We start from the raw sequence: 21,036 nt of genomic DNA, 5'->3' as shown, positions 1-21,036 counted from the left end.
AAGCCGGAGCCGGGGGCCGTGGAGAGCCAACACGGACCACCCCCCTAAAGAGCTTATTGAGCCATTTCCTTTCTGGCACCCATAGATATCACTTTGTGCGAGGAATCATAATGGGGTTTTCTCTAGCAAACCTTCACATCTTGGCTTGCCATTCGATATGCACCATCCTAGTGACATTCTTAAGAACTTCCCACGGCCCGGGATCGAAGATCCCGACCTTCAAATATTTACGAAAATGCCACTAGGCCATTCCAAAGGTGCGGACCGTCACACTAAGCCCCTGTTGGTGAAAATCTGATACTAGTATTACTCTACAAATATGAGAGTTTGCAATTTTGAATTGAGCACACAAATTGTATAATTCTAATTCTGCCGCAAAACCTGTAAAGTTTATGCTATTTTTAAAGGGTTTTTTTTTTTTTTTCGGTTGGTGAATATTTTTATAGCTAGTCGTTGATTGTTTGTGAGGCTATATTGCTAATTTCTATATCTACAAATTAAAATAATAATAAAAACTTGATTGATAATTTAGTATATATATCAATTTTGAGATGTTCCAACTAATAGTGTCATAGGTTGTCGCCATACATAAAATAATTTGGATAATTATCAATTACTAGGCTTGAAATTGATTTTTGAATTAGTTAATTTGTAAAAAAAATCTAATTTACCTTTCTGTGTCAAGATAAATATTAAATTATTATTTTCTCATTTACTTTACAATGATGTATATATATATATATATATATATTAAGAGAATATTATATACTCGAGATTGCATATATAGATTTATGGTGACTAGCAAAATAACAAAAAGACAAATAGATTATATTTTTTAAACATTTAGGTGAAATAAAACAATGATGCCATAAAGTATTGATATTTATTCTAAAATAAAAGGGTAAATAGACATTTTATCAAAAAACCTCTGGCAAGGTAGATTAAATTTTCCCTTTTTTTTAAATTTTTTTAGTAAAGGAAAAAGATGGTTTGTGATGACTATACTGCCTTATTGTATGATGTTTACAAATTAACATCATCATGACAAAATTAATAGATAAAGTACTGATTCCTTAAGATTGATATACATGCATCATTTTCCCCCCTCCCCTCTCTCTGATATGGAAATGGAGATCAAGATTCCGATTTAAGATCATTGTTGGAGAAAATAATGATTTAATTGCTTGATTGTCGACGCATATGGATACAAGGTTTTCATATAAGTGAGAAAAATACGGGTCTATGTTCTTTATTAACTAGTGTATAAAACAAAAGTAGCATGTAAATATAGTATATATGGAAAGGTAAAAGCCAACAAACGTAAATACAACAATAGAGAAAATGAAGAACATATATTCCCTACGGCACTAGATGGATATAAATGGCCTAAACAGTCATATTGGAAAACACTTGAAACCTTATTGTTATATGTCGGTCGAACATCTGCATCTGTATCATGGGGACACAATCAGTGTCGCGGTATTCGAGAAGTGCGCCCAGGTGGAGGTCGAAGTGGGAAGTCCTGCGGGGGATCATCATTAGGAGTGCCCGATGTACTAGGTGTTGAAAGAGTACTACGTAATGATCGAGATGTGATGACACCGCTATCCGGTACAACATCCAATCTAGAGGACAAAACATGGAATAATGGAGTTGAATCTGAGGAAGACGATGAAGAACCCCCATGAGCGCTTAAACATGGAACAAATATTAATAAAAGCGTATGGATGAGAACCAGTAAAGTAAATGTTGGAGCCACATGACCCATTTGCTTGCTGCTACAACTACTTACTAATATCCCTTTCTTATAACTCAGATATTGGAACTACCTTCATATCTATGCTATAGATATTTATATATAGAAGCGAGATACATATATGGCTATTTAGGTAATCAATACCATTAACCAATTTAAGTACTTGTCAAATTAATTAACGAGTGAAAGAAAAAGGCTCGGTGTCATTGCATATTCATATATGTAGCTATAGCACCTTGATTAAACAAATAAAACTCACTTAATTGATTAATTAATGTGATTAGCCTCTAAATTTTCAACTATTGAAAAATAAATTTGACATATATCATTGGGCCTACTTCCTATTAATTATAGGTTTTGGAATGGATGATTTAATACGGTATTCCCGCATTGCTTGTAATAAGGTGCGAGAAGTTAAGTCAAGCCAACCGTGTTTGGAATAGATGATTTAATACGGTATTCCCGCATTGCTTGTAATAAGGTGCGAGAGGTTAAGTCAAGTCAACCGTGTGAAAAATAGAGCTTCCAGAGGCATGCAGGGGAGAAGATTTTCATGACAGTTTTTCAATACACAATGTGCAGACAAAATAGCATCTTAGCCACATTTAACGCATATCCAGTGTGAAAAGTAGAGCTTCCAGGGGCATGCAGGGGGAGAAGATTTTCATGACAGTCAATTTCTAAGGAGACAATAAATAAAGACTGAATGAAATTAATAAAAATAAAGCCAGTGTCTTCTTTTTCTTTTCTTTTTATTTTAATTTTTGGTATTAAAAAAAAATGCAGTGCCTTCGATTTGAAATTTCCATTCTAATTAGTAATCGGAAAAAAAAAAAAAATTCAATGCACGTTGTGTAGACAATTTGGATCTTAGCTACTTGTAAAACATATTCAATCAAGTAGAAAAGCGTATCACTATCGACTGACACCGCCTCTTATTAAAAAGTCAAAGAGAGCCCAACCCTGTTTCCTATCATCCATTTTTCTAAACCAATCTTTCTTCTCCTCTCCACCAGCATCAAAATCTCAATTACAGCATACAACCCATGAGGTATATTATTTCTGGCTTAGGGAAAATGTGGCCATACATGACCCTATCATATAAATGCCTCTTTTCCGTTGTAATAGTAATCTACATGTATTAAAATATTAACAAATTTATTTACCAATTCATATTTATATAAATTAAATATAAAAAAATAAATTTCTAAATAAATAAATAAATTAAAAAATAAACCAATTAAATATTATCGTATCATTTATAATATAATTTAATAAATAAATTTGATGACCATTTAAATAAATTTGATGGCCATTTTGATAGTTCTGATATTATTGCAATAGAGTCGGCACTGTTTGATTAGGTAAAAGAATTTTTTTCTCTCTTTTTATTTGAAATGGAAGGTACAAGAGATATTAATTATTTCAATTAACTAAAATTTAGCCATTCTTGTTTTTTTGTATAATATCTTGAATATTTTATAGTTTGCATTCATTAATAAGGCAAATATAGAGATCAGTTTATCTATGGCTGTACTATTTCAAACTAGATACAACTAAAACAGTCATAATTTCAAAAAATTTTGCAGGAATTTAAAATTTGAGACAAAAATCATGGTAGGGAAGACGGTGTAGGAGGCGGTGGCGATGGTGGTCGAAGCAAAACACGAGGAATATTAGGCATGGGATTAATCATATGAACAGCTTTGTTGGGGATTGGAGAAGAAGGCCTTGTGGGAATCCCAGTTCTCCTGCCAAGCTGAACCTTCATTTCATTAGCACCACGTTTATCAACTCCAACCACTTCAATTGTATCCATATGATCATGAACATCATGATTAATATCATTTTCAAAACCACACTGTGCCACTGCGGCATAGCATTGCGAAAGTGAAGCCAAACTAGCTGAAATTACCGCCACAACTATCAAAATCAAACAAGCTGATACTGGAACATCCATTAAACTTACACTTCCTCACTCGATTCATGCTCTGTTTTAGTTTTTGTGTATGTATATAAATAGGACACAGAGGTCCCAGTTAGAGTAATTACCAATTAAGCTAAAGGTTTAATTATTATATATTCTTCGTATTGAGGTTTATGAGATCAAATTTATTAGCTGCTGTCAACTGGATATATTTTTTAAATTGAAATTACAGGCCTACTAACATGTTGGTCTGTATCTTATTGTCAAAGTCAACTAAATTCATAGACTTTTGAGAGTTAGCTACCTACTAAAGTGAAAGAAGATATTACGGGAAGGTGCATTGTAAACCAACTAGAGAATCTTTTTGCAGGGATTTTCCGAATTAATTTTAATTAAATATAATATTTATTCCATACACTGACCGAGTTAGTATGGATATTTGGGCAAGGGGAGTCCTAAGATGCGACGCCGTACGATACAAGTGGAATATCTAAGGGAAAGACCCCAATAAATATCTCAAAAAATCTATCTCTTTATTATTATTATTATTATGTTTATTTTTTGTATTTTTATATATCATTGTTTCTTAATGGTTCAGAAGTCAGATAACCAATGGACTAAAGTATGCCACATTAAGAGAAAAATAAACAACTTTTATTTTCCAAACTTTCTCTTATTGGCTTTTCAATTGAGTAGGATACATTTTCTAGGAGGGAAAGATTCAGAGGAAGGGGAGAGTACTTTACCAGAGTCAGTACTTAGGCATACAACGATTAAAAAGAACTTAAAAAAGAATAAACGAAAAAAAAAACATTAACAACTTTCCCAAAATTAGGACGCTTTTAGAATGAGAATTAATAGAAGCGTAGTGTTGATATATACTACATGTCAGTGAAATTATGTTATCTCCTGAGATTAGTTAGTTTATATATTTTCTAGTCACGACAGAAAATTAAATTAATAGAAACATACAATATACAAACAACTTTGCCGGAAAATTAATTAAGGATACAGTATATATTAGCTTAAAAGTTAACGAATATAATAAATCATGATTAAGTTGAAATATAACACATAAGAAATATACAACAAAATATATGCTCTTCTTTGAAAAATTCCTAGATACAATTAAGTTGGTTTGATGGAAGCAAACAAAAAAAATTAACTAACTTTGCTCTTTCTCATTAATTGAGTTATATAATTATATGCTCATGCTATTACGTTCAAGTTGGGGATAGTATACATTCCATTACAAAGATTGAACTCCTTAGTTTAAAATTTTGGCTTTAAAGTAGTGTTCTTTTTGAACATACGTCTTAGATATTTGTGTACAATCCATTATAAGTAATTGAATAACATTGTACGACAAGACAAAGACAGTAACTTACACGCCACTGTACACAGCATATATTTATATATATATATATATATATATTGTATATAGTCGGTTTAAAATAAAATCTAATTTATTCTATTAAATTTAAATTTATCTTTGATAATTATTGGATTTTATCAATAGTACGTGCATTATCCTATTATATATACATAATTTGATTAGTGACTAATGTGATCAAACCCAAGTTTTTAACCCGAAAAAAAAAAAAAAGTTGTTCTTTTGATCTCTCCTAGCCCAAATGAAGATGGTTATAAGTTTTATTTATTTTGTTGTAACATTCGAAAAGATCAAGATCTCAATAACAGTTACAAATACAATACATGATTTTTAAAAGAATGTACAACATATATATATATATATGAATTGTTAATTTGTTCTTCATGAAATGCTAATTTTGAAAAATGTAATACGCATAACTGTTTAAGCATAAATGTTTAATTAAACAAAATGTGAATCAGATTTATGACAGTAAAATATATCTTTTTAAAAAAATCAAATTTATATATGCTTGGTCTATACTCCGACATTGCTTGAAATTAACTTTTTTTTTTTTTTCTGGGTGAATAACTTGCATGAAATTACTTGAACTATACATAAGGAGACGAACAAAATAAGGTAATTAAAGTTGGACCAAAATAAAAAAATGATTGATTAAAATTGTGGAAGTTCCAGTTCTCCTGCCAAGCTGTGTGTTAAAATTCTAATCCGGTACATGGTTACTTCAACTTTATTAGACAAGTTGTACATCTATTCTAATTGAAAATTACAGGCCTACTAACGCATTGTCTGTATATGTTATTGTCAAAGTCAATTGCATTCAAAGCCTTTTGCGTCAGCTACCCCATAAAGTCAAGAAGAGACAGAGCAGGAAGGTGCATTGATACAACACTAGAGAAATTTTTTTGCGGAAGTTTGAAAATTTTAATTAAATTAATATATATATATATATATGTATATTTATTTATTTATTTACTTATATATTCTACACACCAACCAATTCATTATGGAATTTTGATACAGGAAGTCTTACTGTTATCAGAAATATATGTAGAGTATATATAGTAGCGTACTAATATCAATGAAATATTACCACCGAATGTGGTAGCTAAGTGGAAAGAAGTCATTCCGCCTTCATATAAAAAAATAAATGTAAGAATCTAGAGAAAAGCTCAAAAGAGGAGGACCTACATTTGAGGTGGAGTGTTAGAAAAAAATATAAATGAAATGAAAACCCACCTTCCGCCAACAACTCAACAACTCCACCTAAAATAAAGAAACAAATGTAAGGACCAGAGAGAAGCCCAAAAGAGGCGGACCTATATTTAAGGATGAGTTTTAGAGAAAAATATAAATAAAATGAAAGTCTATTTTCCATCAGCTTATACCGCACCCACTTATATGGAGTGTTTCGTTCCCCTTTCCAACCGACGAAATCCCACATCGGTTGGAAAGGGGAACGAAGCATGGCTTATAAGAGTGTGGATACATTTCCCTTCTAGACACGTTTTAAAACCTTGAGAGCTGGATTGTACGAGAATTCCCTAGGCCCAAAGAGGACAATATCGCATGCAGATGGTCTGGGCTGTCACAAATGGTATCAAAGCTAGTACCCGGATCGGTGTGCCAGCTAGGACGCTGGGTCTCAAGCGGGGAGGATTGTGAAGTCCCACATCGGTTGGAAAGGAGAACGAAGTATGGCTTATAAGCGTATGGATACCTTTCCCTTGTAAACGTGTTTTAAAACCACATGCGAATGGTCTGGACCGTTACATTGTGTCTCCTTGAACAATTTGAATTAGATATATATAAAGCTTCCATGAAAGAAGAAGAGAAAGAAAAGTTGAATTGTAAAGGCTATGCTTCCATTTGAGTATATAGAATTGCAGCATTAGAGGAACAACAAACGAAACAATAATTGGTACTAAGAATAATCATGCAGACTACAAAGATGAATTTTGGGAGGATTGTGAAGTCCCACATCGGTTGGAAAGGAGAACGAAGCATGGCTTATAAGCGTATGGATACCTTTCCCTTGTAAACGTGTTTTAAAACCACATGCGAATGGTCTGGACCGTTACATTGTGTCTCCTTGAACAATTTGAATTAGATATATATAAAGCTTCCATGAAAGAAGAAGAGAAGGAAAAGTTGAATTGTAAAGGCTATGCTTCCATTTGAGTATATAGAATTGCAGCATTAGAGGAACAACAAACGAAACAATAATTGGTACTAAGAATAATAATGCAGACTACAAAGATGAATTTTATATGTATAGGATGGACTATAGCGGCTAAAAATGGGAAAAACTGGAAACTTTTAAAGGTGATCGGGCACTATTTTTAGTTAGAATTCAACCCATATCATTAGGTGCTCAAGAGTTTTCAGAATGGAAATAAAAATTCATTGTACATCATGGTTCGAAATCGGAGTGATTTTTGGAATCATATTCCATATTTTCGTGATATTTGTAAAGTTAGAATACATAACTTAGAAAATAAAAATACTAATATTGATCATCCTTTTATGGAATTCAATATGGATCGTGATATGGTAGAGAATCCTTTGACGTCCGCTTTGTGGATTGTCCAAACATTTGGTAAAGCCATAAAGGGATATTGGAATGGAGTATGTTGTAGTTAATTAATGGCATGATCATTGCGACTTCTAGATCTATATGTATAAATATTCAAAAATATATACATGTTGGAAATTTACTTATGTAGTGAATTCTTTTCTGTAATTTTAATCATTATTTATAACAAGTGATAAAGTATTCCTTTCAGCATTGAAATTTTTCTAATCATGTATTCGGCTCAATATACTTTTTCTATTTTATTTTATTTTTCTGTCCTTATCCTTGGTATACAATATTTATAACTCATTATAAACTTTCAAGATCCTCTCTCTCTCTCTCTCTCTCTCTCTCTCTCTCTCTCTATATATATATATATATATATATATTTTTTTTTTTTTTAAGCTAGAATTTAAGAATCTAAAAGTATTCAAAGACGGAGTAACTTTTATTCATCTCCTCTAAAATTCTAAGAGTTAACCATAAATTACTCATATAATACTAAAAAATTCATATATAATCATTGCATATACTTATGTATAGATGAATATGCTATATTTTACAACCAACTTTGTTTAATTATTTTTTTATTTTTAATTTATTTTATTATTTAATTTTAAATATTATTAAAAGATAATTATCATAGAAGTATACATATATATATATTTGATTATATTTCGGAATCCTTTTCCTTAAAATAATCAATTAGCAATTCAATTTTGGATCACAATATTTTATTAATTTATTTGTACTTCTTAATTATATAAGAAAACTAGCACCAATAATTGGCTAATGAGATTGTTTCGAGTTAATGGTGATCTTAAAAGTTGATTTGGCTCAATTTGGTTACCCCAAATTGAGATCCTCCATTTCAAATGACTGTTGGGCACTAATTGTACACTGATGGATTATGCACATATAAACACAACTCAATAACCAATAACCAATCTTGACCCAAAAAAATCATAATAATAATAACAACCAATAACCAAAAAAAAATACACCATATAAACATGAAACAAAACATATAAGTTTCATATTGGTCATATATACTATTTGATAGAAATAACAGAATAGCCACCTATTAATTGTTAATTACCACACTTATAACCAAATAATATAATAATATTTTATTGGTTTATATTTGCGGTTCAGATATCTATTTAAGGAGAGGTTATATCTAACTTTTTAATCAATAATATATTAACGCACATTATTAAATTTGTCACGTTATTAGCATGGTAAATATTTTTGATAATTAAACATTTTATCTTGTTCACAAACTATAGTTTCGTATATTGCAGATTAAAAAAGTATATATATATATATATATATATATGGAGAAAGTGTTGTATCTTGCAGAACGCACTGTTAGTATAATACAAAAAATTACAAATAGAAAAAAGAGGAGAAGGATAATTCAACAATTTCGGTGCATATATTACCCCTTTTTCAACAATTATATATATTTCCCAACTTTCTTGTTAAGTACTATTTTTTTTTTTTTTTGGTTCAACATTTTAATTAATAACTGGAGGCAACAGAAATCTTATCTTAATTTCTTATTTGAATTGAGAATATAGTATTCATGTATGTTTTGAACTGAGAAAATTATTGGTTAGTTTTAAGTAAGATTGAAACAAAAATGTTGCATGCACTGGTTAAAAACTAATGCCGAAGAGATAGCATGTTGATGAAGGTAAGATCTTAATTTTTTTTTTTTTAAAGAAAAAAAACAATAAAAAAGGAAAGAAAAATCGGTTGAATTTTTCGAAAAAATATATACATAAAAAGGTTTTTCAGTAATTTTACATTCCTATGCGGTGTGAGTGGAAATTCTTGCCGTGAAGAAAGATGTACTCTTTTTCAATCTGTTTGGTCATTTTTATGTTTAACTGATGGGCCGTATAGGCCCAAAATTGATTTACATCTTTTCATTAGGAAGTATAAAGAAAGAAAGGAGCGGAACCACCAAATAGAAAAATTAATAATAAAAATAAAAATAAAAATAAAAATAAAAATCCTTGCACTAATTTTCTTATTTTAACTTGTTTTAATGAAATAGCTCCAATCGACTTATGTATATTTGACACAAATATTGCAATAAATGGCCGATATACATTAAGAAATGAAAATTTCACATAATAAAAATTAATTCCTATGTATGGATATAAAAATGTGGCTATGTTAGACGAACATGATATTTTTATAGAAATTTTGTGAATGGTCTGCTGTAAAGCAATTTGTTATTTCTATGCATATATGTCCACAAGCATAACAATAGATAATATAAATTTTTTTATAATTACTTGTAAATTAATACAGGAAATTTGTAAATTAATACTTGAAACAGCAAGATATCTGTTTTGATTTATTTCTCCACTATATATATAGTACTGTGGAAAGAATTCTGATAGCTAAGTTCAGTTTGAGCAAAGGAGGGCTTCCATAAAAAAATAATAATAATAAAAAAAATAAATTAAAAAATTAAGCAACAGCTTGTTTACCTGTCTTTTACCATAAAATCAACATTTTATATTTATCTAGTTTTGTAATTCTACTTAAAAATGGAATCAACTGGTTAAACAAGAATTCCATCAGCTCCTTTCTGAACTACGCCTTTTAAGTCTAGGGTTGGAAAGAGATATATATTTCGACTTAAAAATATCGTCTTTATTGTTTTTTTTTTCTTCTTTTTTTTTTTTTGGGTTGGGAAATTATGACATTTATTTTAGATGAATTTTCTATGTATATGAAGCTCTGTGAAGTTATCTTATTCAACGTCAACATTCAGGTGGTCTATTAGTTTCTGAACTGTCATTCTTTTTGGTTATTATAAAGTCTAATAGTTTGGTTGGTTGAGTATTTTGATTCCAACTTTTATTTGTGAGATATTTAATAGCTGTCTATGATCTTTAGCTCTTTTTAAAAAGTCGTTGGTTATCAGGAGAACCAGGAAATCCAAAATTATGAATGCAGCATTGCAGAAAGGCCAGGTAAAAATTTTGCTGCATTGCATTTGATTATTTTGGGATTATATCTAGTTGCAAGGCCTGGTGAAAATTTGATCTGTTTCTGGGGGGCCTGGGATTATAATTGATGTTGCAGCAGGATAAGAGTGTGTGCCTCATGGTAGAAATTATGGTCCAAAAACTAGGACACATATGGAAATGGATCTAATAAACAATACATGAATGTAAATTTTGCTTCAGTTCCATCACAAATGCCAGACCATTTTTTTTCTCCATTAGAGACTTTAGAAGCTAGATGGAACAAAAATCAGTTTTCATATTAAGTACATGCGATAACCAAGTCCTGGTATATCCAAGCTCTTGCTATCTTATTACACAAGAAAAGAAAAACAATCCGGGACTAACGAAGAATGACAGAGTGAATGAAAATACACACACACAGATGATATCAAACAAGGAGAAATTGAAGCAGTTTAGGATGTCCATGTTGGAGAATCAAACAGCTGCTTTATTGTAATCATATGAAAAGGCTCTGACAATGATGGTAAAGGAGTTGACAGCTTCTGAGATACTTGCTTCATAGTTGGTCAAGATTGTGGACTTTGTTGTAGGCATGCAAATGCTGTTTCTGCAATGGAGACCACTTGATTTGCTATGTGCCCCCTTGGAGATGAGAGATGTTGATCGAGTACATCTTTAAGTAGCACATCAAAAGCTGGTAATGGTGATGGTAACAGAGATGATATGAGATCTCCTGGATGCTTTCCAATGATCACTTCCAATGTTACGACTCCAAAGCTGTACAAGTCAATCGTCTCATCTATTTCCATTGTATAAGCAAGCTCTTCAAAGAAATATGACTTTGGGTTGGTATTTCCCGACCATCAGATACTTTATATATGCCAAATGCAAATAAGTATATGTTTTTTTCATCACAATCAGTTAATTAAATTATATACATCTTCTTCAATTTAAGTGTTCAAAGGCCTTAGTAGTGCATTAATAGAAGATAGTCAAATCATTCAAGTTAATCTCTCTGAATCATTCAAGTTAATGTATATCTAGTAAATATGCATTAATTACTTGGCTCTCATATCTGGTCTAGAAATCTATCTTTGAAGCTATTTGGAAAAACACAGTATGTAAAAAATGCGTATGATGAATATGATTTGGTCTTGAATCCTTTTGCTAGATACGTTTCTTATGAGTGTGCTAGGAACTTCTCAGTTCTTGTTTTACCAAAATTAAAAGTACCATCTCTATTGTTCAAATGATTCTTTTTTTTTTTTTTTTTCTGGAGAAATGAGCAAAACATGAGCTTTCTTGTTTACTAAAAAGAACCAATAGATATGTTATGGATTTAACATAAAAGTGTCAATTTGATGGAACACTTATCTGGGGCTGAATAGCCAAAGGTTCCTGCAAATGGCGTCCAATTTGATGACTTCATGTCCAAAGTCGTAGCATAACCAAAGTCAGAGATGTGAGTTTCATATTCATCATCCAACAAAACTTTCTTACTTGATATGTCTCTACGGAGTGTAGCTGGGCAAGATTCATAGTGCATATAGGATATGGCATTTGCTAAACCTTTGACAACATTCACTCTCTTTGTCCACTCCAACTCCACCGCCTGAACATTATTACTCAAAATCTTAACAAAACTTCCCCTTTCCATGAACTCATAGACCAGATATGAGTATCTTGTATGAGAACAAAATCCAAAAAGCTTGATGATATTTCGATGGCGCATTTCTATCAAAATACTTGTCTCACTTTTGAAAGCCTCTTGATGCGTTGTTCCATCATTCTCATGGAATTTTTTCACTGCAACAGCTTGACCAGTTGGTAGTAGTGTTTTATAAACACTTCCGTTCCCTCCAACACCAATGTTTAGAATCAAATTTCTCTGTTGCTTGAACTATTTCATCATGGACCATTTTCCCATGGTGGTTCCATGCTGCGAAGAAGAACAAAGGTTCAATTTGTGTTTCTCTTAGTTCATTCATGTTCCACAGTCCTTTTTTGGTGAATAAAAAGTATCCCAACAATGACAAACAATAAAAATAGAGTGGCAAGCCTTCAAGCTTGTGTTGTTGCCGCACAAACCTTTATTATCTTGTAATGCTTCAATTGGGGCCTCAATGAAGGCTTTGACGTGGGGAAGAGGACCTTCTAATTGATTATGGGATACATCAACGGATATCAAACTTATCAGCTTTTGAAATGAAGCTGGTATTAAGCCAATGAAATTGTTACCGGCTAGGCTGAGTGTTTCTAACAAGAAAAAATTTCCCAGTTTTGGAGGCAACTCTCCTATAAGAATGTTATGACTAGATCAACATTTCGAAGAGACTGAAATTCCCAATCTGAAAAGGAACAACCTCATTGAATCTATTCTTTCTCAAGTTCAAGCATTATAGGTTTGCACACAGCTTCAAATGTTTGGGAAATATTCCACTCAATTTGTTGTCTGCAAGGTCAAGCTGTTGAAGGTCAACAAACATCCCAATTTGTGTAGGAACATTTCCAGACAGTGTATTATTATTGAGTTTGAAGATATAATCCACAAATGCATCTTGCAAAGATCTGGTGTATGCATGAGGTCAACATTTGGAGAAGACTCGAGCTAATTCAATGGATAAGCTTCAGAAGAGTAAAACGCATCGTTTCATTTACTTGAAAATAAAGAAGGGCAAAGCAGTCATTTCTAGCATATTGTAACAGAATAACAGCAAGCTACGTGTTTTAATCTGAGTGGTCTTCATAATACGTTGGACGACGTCATTTTGAAGCTGGTGTGTAATATATATGCACAGAACTCTTTCTCTTCGATGGATGTAACAGAAATAACAGAAACCAGTCTTTCTTCAAGCTTGTGAACGAGAGAGGAGCTCCAAGATTCTTCTTTACCTTTTCTTTAATTGTATTCTTTTCTGAGTGAGAAATCATCTCTAAGTGAGATTGAGTGATTGTATAAGTTGAAAGGGTGTATAATGGGGCTTCGGGATTTGGTGAGTATGTTTTCTATGTGAAAACCTGTGTGTATACAAGAGGTGATAGTTTGTGTAACTACTGCAAGATCAATAAGAGACCAGAAGCTCTCACCGGAGCAACGAGGACGTAGGTCATCTTGACCGAACCTCGATAAGTTGTGTTGTGTTTGTTTTGTTTTGATTTTCGAACAGTGGTATCAGAGCTTAGTTGAGTAATCTTGATTCTTGGTCCTGTGTCTTGTGAGTTTTCTGTGAGAATCATCTGTGTGAGGGTTTCTCAATCTTTCAAGAAGTCAAGAATGTCTACAAAGTTGGAAATTGATGTATTCAATGGCAAAGGTGATTTCTTGCTGTGGCGCAAGAAAATGAGGGCAGTACTGGTGCAAATGAAGGTAGTTAAGGCAATCGATGGAATTTATGCTGCTGATGTTACTGATGAAAAGAAGCATGAGATCGATGAAATTGCAATGAGCACAATTATATTGCATCTCTCCGATAGTGTTCTGAGGCAAGTTGATGATGTAAGCACTACTTCTCAAATATGGCAAAAGCTTGAACAGCTTTATCTGGTAAGATCCTTACCTGATAGAATTCTTCTACTTGAACAATTTTTTGGCTTTAAGATGGATACTACTAAGGATTTGGACACAAATCTTGATGCTTTTAATCGTTTAATCTTAAGTCTTGCAAATTGTAAAGTTACTTTTGATGATGAACATCATGCTGTGATCTTATTGAACTCATTGCCTGAGACTTATAGAGAAGTAAAGAATGCCATTAAGTATGGCAGAGATTCATTGACCTTAGATACTGTTGTAAGTGCCCTTTGATCTAGAGACTTGGAATTAAAGTCTGAATCGAAAAGTGAAGGACTTACTGTGAGGGGTAGGAGTGCTACTCGAAGTTGGGGTCATAGTGACCATAGAAGTAAGTCTAGGGAGACTTTTAGGTCTAAATCAAGAACTAGGGGTAGAAGGTGCTATTACTGTAGGAGAGAGGGACACATTATTAAAAACTGTTTCAAGAAGAAGAAAGATGAGAAAGAAAAGAGTCAAGAGTCTGGTGATTTAGCAGTGGCCTACACTGATTTAGAGCCTGCAGAAGTTTTGGTAGTGTCCACAAGTCAAAATCATACTGAGTGGGTATTGGTGTCAGGACCCGTCCAAAGTTCCCCACCGGAACCCTAGACAAGCCCTGATCCCAGGGAAACCCTACCGGACCCTTCTGTGGAAGATCCGGCAGAACCTCCCCTAAGGGATGGACTTACCACAAAATTTCCTGCACTGAAAACACACTTCTATAATTGTTCCCTTATTCCTCCCACAGTACGACGAACTGGTTCCACAAATTTCAGCACTCCAAAATAAAAATACAGTAATCCAGTGCAATACAAATACATAAGTGTTCCATACAGTATACAGAGCTTTATGAAGTACTACAAAATACAGAATACAGCAAAAGTGAACGAAATATTACAACTGCAGTAAAAGAAGAACAAGGTACTGCACGAACAAATACAGCGAGAAAGATCAAGTCCGCTCCGAGTGAACACCGACAACCTGGTACCTAGAGGAACGGAATTTAAGAGTGTGAGATGCTAATCATCTCAGTGAGCGACCCTACTACTCTACACTATCATACCACGGTAATAGGTATATAAATAAGAATTATTTGGAAATAATAATGTCTCTCAAAACCCTTACAATTCTCTCAGTTGGAAAGGTTCCCCTTTTAAAACATTTTCACAAAACCCTTTATTCATATTTCCCGAAAACCAAGACATCAATTAAATACCAGAAGCGGTAACAATTATATTTTTAATTCTAATTCAGTTTCCAAACATTTTATTTTTAAAACACAGTTCTGAAAATCATTTGATGCACCCACTATATACCAGTGGCGCCAACAGTACCCAGCGTCCCAAGGTACCGCCAGACAGGAGGTTATAGAAAGAAACCGGCATACGGTCGCGTGGCGTCCCACTGCACCGCTGCTAACCTGGTGTCCCGGCCAAAGGGGGGTGGCCGCCCTCTCCGATGGCATCCACAGGACACCCTCATAATATCAACCGCGCACTACTCACACCCACCTGCGCGCTAATCACATCACCTGCGCGCTAATCACACCCACCTGCGCGCTAATCACAACCGTGTGCACACTAACCATATCACATATACCATATCACATAATCAGAACACCAGTACGTGCACGGTGCATCTAAAAATTATAAAATCCATAAATTTAAATTTAAATCATAAAACAAATTTCACATTTTTCATAAGCATAGCGGGCATAATCCATCCGCTTGAACCGGGAAATTCTCCACAATTTCCTTATAATCCATACCATAAATTCCATGATTTTCAAATCCACCAACTCCCAAATCCATCAATTCAAATATCCACATTTGTTTTCCAAGCATAAATAATTTCTCGAAATATCATAATCAAATCCCATAATATTTTATGGGCATATTTCATAAAAATTGAAATCACCAACATAACCAAATATTTTCCTTGAAATATTTGAAAATCAAATCGTGCCCAATTTACCATTAAAACCACACCAATTTCAAAATCCTCAAAACCATAAATTAATTCCACGTGGCATAAATTGGTGAAATACACATTTTCTTAAATCCGATAAATTCACAAATAATTCCACAATAATTCAAATAAATATTTGGCACATAGAAATTAAATTCCAAATATTTAAATCACACATTATATATTCACCAATTAAATTCCCAAAATTAATTTGAAGGTGGGTCACTCACCTGGAGCACGCAATTAACCCATGATCCACTACGGGATCAATTCTACGACTCACCGGTGCTCCTAGAACAAAATTCACAGACAGTCAAATAAATTAATATTTTATTCGGGTAAATAATACCCGGTACCCGGGGGGTCAAAACACAAACGATAACTAAAATTTACGAATCATATACCGAATCGAAGCTCGAGTGATGCTAATCACAGATCCGGTCTTAATTTTCGATGATCGTACCCGACGGGGTTTGAATTTCGTCGGGAAGCTTTCCGGGTTTCGGCTCCGCAATTCTCCCAAACCGTCGCGAATTGGCGGAAACGGAAGTCGGATTTGGGTTCAGGAGGTCGAACACTGCGGACTGGAGCTGGCCGGAATTTTCGGGGTACTCGCCGGAACAGTACTTTCCGGCGGGCCGCCACGTCACCGGCAACCGTCGCCGGAACAGTAATTTCCGACGGTGGCCGTTTGCTGTGAAATTTTGCAGATTTGTAGATCGTGAGGAGAGCAATCCAACGGGACCGACGGTGAGCAAAACGGAGGTCGGACGGCGGAGAAATCACCGTTTGAAGATTTTCGACCCCTCGCCGGAAAACGCTCCGATCCCGGCGCGTCGGTGGTCCGATGGCCGTGATTTTTGGTGGGTAGGCCGGACTTGAGGAGAGGATGCTGGGTGTATGGCGCGTGTACTGTTTATCGGCCGGAATAGTGCCGATTCGCGGTGGCCGGCGGTGGAGGGGAAAAATCGCCGCCAAACTTCGGACGTCCGATCCGGGCGCGTCCGGCGGCCGTTCGCCGTGAAATTTGGAGGTTTTGCCGGAAATGAGGTGGGCAATCTGGCTGGCCGGCGCGTGTACAGTAACTAGGCCGGAAAAACGTGAAAATGGCCGGCGGCCGGCGGGTCCTCTTTCTCTCTTTCTCTCTCCTCTCTCTCTTTCTCTCTCTTCTCTCTCTTTCTCTCTCTTCCCCGAGAGTTTTTCAAAATTAAAACCCTGTGTGACACTGTTCATGCCACGTGGACCACTCAGAAGCTGACACGTGGCATTTCACTGTTCACGACCCAAAAACATTAAAATAATACGGTATCCGGTAAACTTCAAACGTCCATAACTTTTTAACCGGATGTCCGATTTAAGCGTGCCGCTAGTCTATGAACTCGTATCGACGAGTACTTTACAACCATACAAGAGTCAACTCACAATTACATCACAAGAAAAAGTCAACTCCCGGCACCTTTTAGACAGTTTACACTTCAACTTGTTTTGCCCATAACTTTCAAACCGTAGCTCCGTTTTCGACGTGCTACTAGTCTACGAACTCAGGGCGTCATGCACTTCGCCACGGTACCCTGGTCAACTCGAAATTCCCACCGAGTCAAAAAGTCAACTTTGACCCCTTCGGTCAACGGTCAACGGTCAACCTCGGTCAACGTGCACGGATTCCGGTGCGATTCGGGACGGGGTGTTACAATTGGATTCTGGCTGTTCTTTCCACATGTGTCCTGACTTGAGTTGTTTTAACTCATATACTAAGTGTGATGGTGGCCAAGTGTTGTTAGGCAATAATCGATCATGTTCAGTAACTGGCATTGGTAATGTGCAGTTGCAGTTAGTAGATGGTACCATTAAGACCCTTACAGCAGTAAGGCATGTACCTGATTTGAAGAGAAATTTAATTTCCCTTGGCATGTTAGATGAATCTGGCTTGTTCTGTAAAACAGAGAATGGTGTCATGAAAGTGACCAAAGGATCACTTGTAGTAATGAAGGGTCAGAAGAAAAATGGTTTATATGTCTTACTTGGTAAACCATTAGTTAATTCAAGTAATGCTTCTATAAGTTCAACTGCTGATAAAACTGCTTTATGGCATAAGAGATTAGGTCACATTAGTGAAAAAGGCCTGTATTACTTGAATAAACAGAATGTTTTTGATAAGGATATAGTCAGTAATTTGGAGTCTTGTGAAACTTGCATTTTGGGCAAACAGCATAGGCTCAGTTTTAATTTGAGCTCAAATAGGGCCAAGTCTGTCTTAGGTTATGTACATGCTGATTTGTGGGGACCTGCTAGAGTGCAAACATAGAGTGGAAGCAGGTATTTCTTGTCCATAATTGATGATTACTCTAGAAAAGTCTGGATATACTTGTTAAAGGCTAAAAGTGAGGTTTTTTCTAAGTTTAAAGAGTGGAAATTGCTGGTTGAAAATCAAACTAGCAAAACTGTTAAAATTTTAAGAACAGACAATGGTCTTGAGTTTTGCAGTCGAGAATTTGATGACTTTTGCAAATCAAATGGTATTCTAAGGCATAGAACTGTGAAATACACACCACAGCAAAATGGTGTGGCTGAAAGAATGAATAGAACCTTACTAGATAAGGTGAGATGCATGCTAGTGTCATCTGGATTACCTAAGTTATTTTGGGGTGAGGCTGTAATGACAGCCACGCATTTGGTGAACTTGTCACCCTCTACAGCTTTAAACTTTAGAACTCCTGAACAAATGTGGCTTGGAAAGAAGCCTGATTATAGCAAACTGAGGGTTTTTGTGTCAGGACCCGTCCAGAATTCCTTCCCCGGAACCCTAGACAAGCCCTGATCCCAGGGAAATACCACCGAACCTTCCAACGGAAAATCCGGCAGCACCTCCCCTAAGGGTAGGACTAACCAAAAACCACCTGCACTGAAAACACACTTCAAAAATTCATCCCCTTATTCTTCCCACGTTACTACAAATTGGTTCCACAAATTTCAGCACTTAAAAAAAAAAACAGCGGCAACCCAGTGCACAAAAACAACTACATGTCCAATACAGTATACAGAGCATTATACAGGTACATGTGGAATTTATACAACGACAGATAAGAAGCAATACAAGATAGAGAGGAAAAAGGGAAGAAATACTTCTTGAACCTTCGGCAACGAACTGAGACGTTGGGCTCGCCCCGGACAATCAACGTCTCCAACCTGGACCTAGGGGAATGGAATTTAAGAGTGTGAGATGCTAATCATCTCAGTGAGTGACCCTATATACTGTACACCTTTAATATTAATAATATAAAAATAAAGGAATTTAATTAACCAGTACCGAACAATTAAATAAATAAACAATTGAAGTAATACTTTCTCTCAAAACCCTCACTATTCACTCCGTTGGAAATGTTCCCATTTTAAAACATTTTCACAAAACCCGATATTCGTACTTCCCGAAAACTAATGAACCAAATAATTTAATAAACAACAAATAAATAAATAAATAAATACCCCAAATATAAATAAACTGTAATAAATTATAATAAATAATTTTGTACCATTTGGGGTTTGAAACTTTATTTGAAAATTACACCTGACAATTACACCTGACGCACCACACCATATACCGGTGATACCCTCCGATACCCAGCGTCCCGAGCACCGACTGGCGGGGGGGTTAAAGAGAGAAACCTGCAACGGCACTTCGGCGTCCCGACAGTACCGCTGCTGAAACCATCTCCCGGCCAAGGGAGGGGCGGCTGTGGCCAATATCAAACTTGCCTGCCCAGTCCAATGGCAACCACGGGAGAAATAATAACCGCGCGCTAAACCACATAATAACCGCGCACTACCACGTGTCCATACACCATACACCAGAACACCAATACTGTATGAGTGCGTCTAAAAATAATCATTAATGACCAACCGTACCATTTTTCCAAAATTACCGTGGGAAATACATTAAATTCTCACACTTACCATCCCACATATTTTTATTTAATAAACCGGTACGAAACATTGATAACAACGAACCACAATTTTCTCGAAATACGAGATGCAACCATAAAAATACCGCGGGCATAATTTATAAAATTTAAACAAATATTTTCGTAAAATATTTAACCTAATTATGCCCGAAAAATCAAATTTAAAACCACGTACAAATACTACCGAAATACACTTTGCTCATGCATAATAAATTAAACCACAATATAATTCATAAATAAATCACACCACATGAGCATAATTTAAATACCAATTTAAATACCAATTAAACATAATTAATTGCCCAAAAATGATATAAAATCCAGACACAATCAATTACTGAAAATACTTGCTCATGTGTAATAAATACCATTTAATCACAATAAAATAATAATCGGGAATTTCTTAATGACCCCAAAATTTCATTTAGCACCAATGGGTAATTATATATAAAATAATATTTTTTCCCGATTATATTTAAAGTACACCACATGAGCATAAATTCAGATACCAATTTAATACCACATAAATACAATTAATTACCCCAAAAACATTTTTAAAGGTGGGTCACTCACCTGGAGCACGCAATTAACCCATGATCCACCATGGGATCAATTTCACGACCCACCGGTGCTCCTAGAACAAAATTCACACAGTCAAATAAATTAATATTTTAATCCGGTAAATAATACCCGGTACCCGGGGGTCAAACACAAACTTTAACCAAAATGGTCGAATAATATACCGAATCGAAGCTTGAGCGACGAGGATTACCAATCCGGTCTCCATCGACCCCAATTCCGTCGGAGGTGGCCGGAAAGCTTCGGCCGGTTTTCAATTCCTCGTATCTCGCAAACCGCTTTGAATTTTTGAGATTGGAGGCCATTTTTGAACTCAGGGGACTCAAAATAGGG

The 21,036-nt window shown here is 34.8% G+C and overlaps 1 protein-coding gene across 1 annotated transcript; it reads right to left on the bottom strand.

Annotated features, from left to right (window-relative positions):
* Positions 1-11,983: 11,983 nt before the first annotated feature.
* On the bottom strand, positions 11,984-12,376 carry LOC112492226 (MDIS1-interacting receptor like kinase 2-like). Its single transcript, XM_025075329.1, has one exon. It carries the CDS (start codon positions 12,374-12,376, stop codon positions 11,984-11,986), a length of 393 nt encoding a protein of 130 aa, XP_024931097.1.
* Positions 12,377-21,036: the final 8,660 nt, after the last annotated feature.

This window comes from Ziziphus jujuba, chromosome 3, assembly GCF_031755915.1.
Source record: "Ziziphus jujuba cultivar Dongzao chromosome 3, ASM3175591v1".
NCBI classification, from domain to species: Eukaryota; Viridiplantae; Streptophyta; class Magnoliopsida; order Rosales; family Rhamnaceae; genus Ziziphus; species Ziziphus jujuba.
This window is presented reverse-complemented; position numbering and strand designations above follow the sequence as displayed.

Bases quoted from the DNA above. Each gene is read 5' to 3' on its own strand.
- LOC112492226 (XM_025075329.1), bottom strand. From the start codon at position 12,376: ATGCGCCATCGAAATATCATCAAGCTTTTTGGATTTTGTTCTCATACA.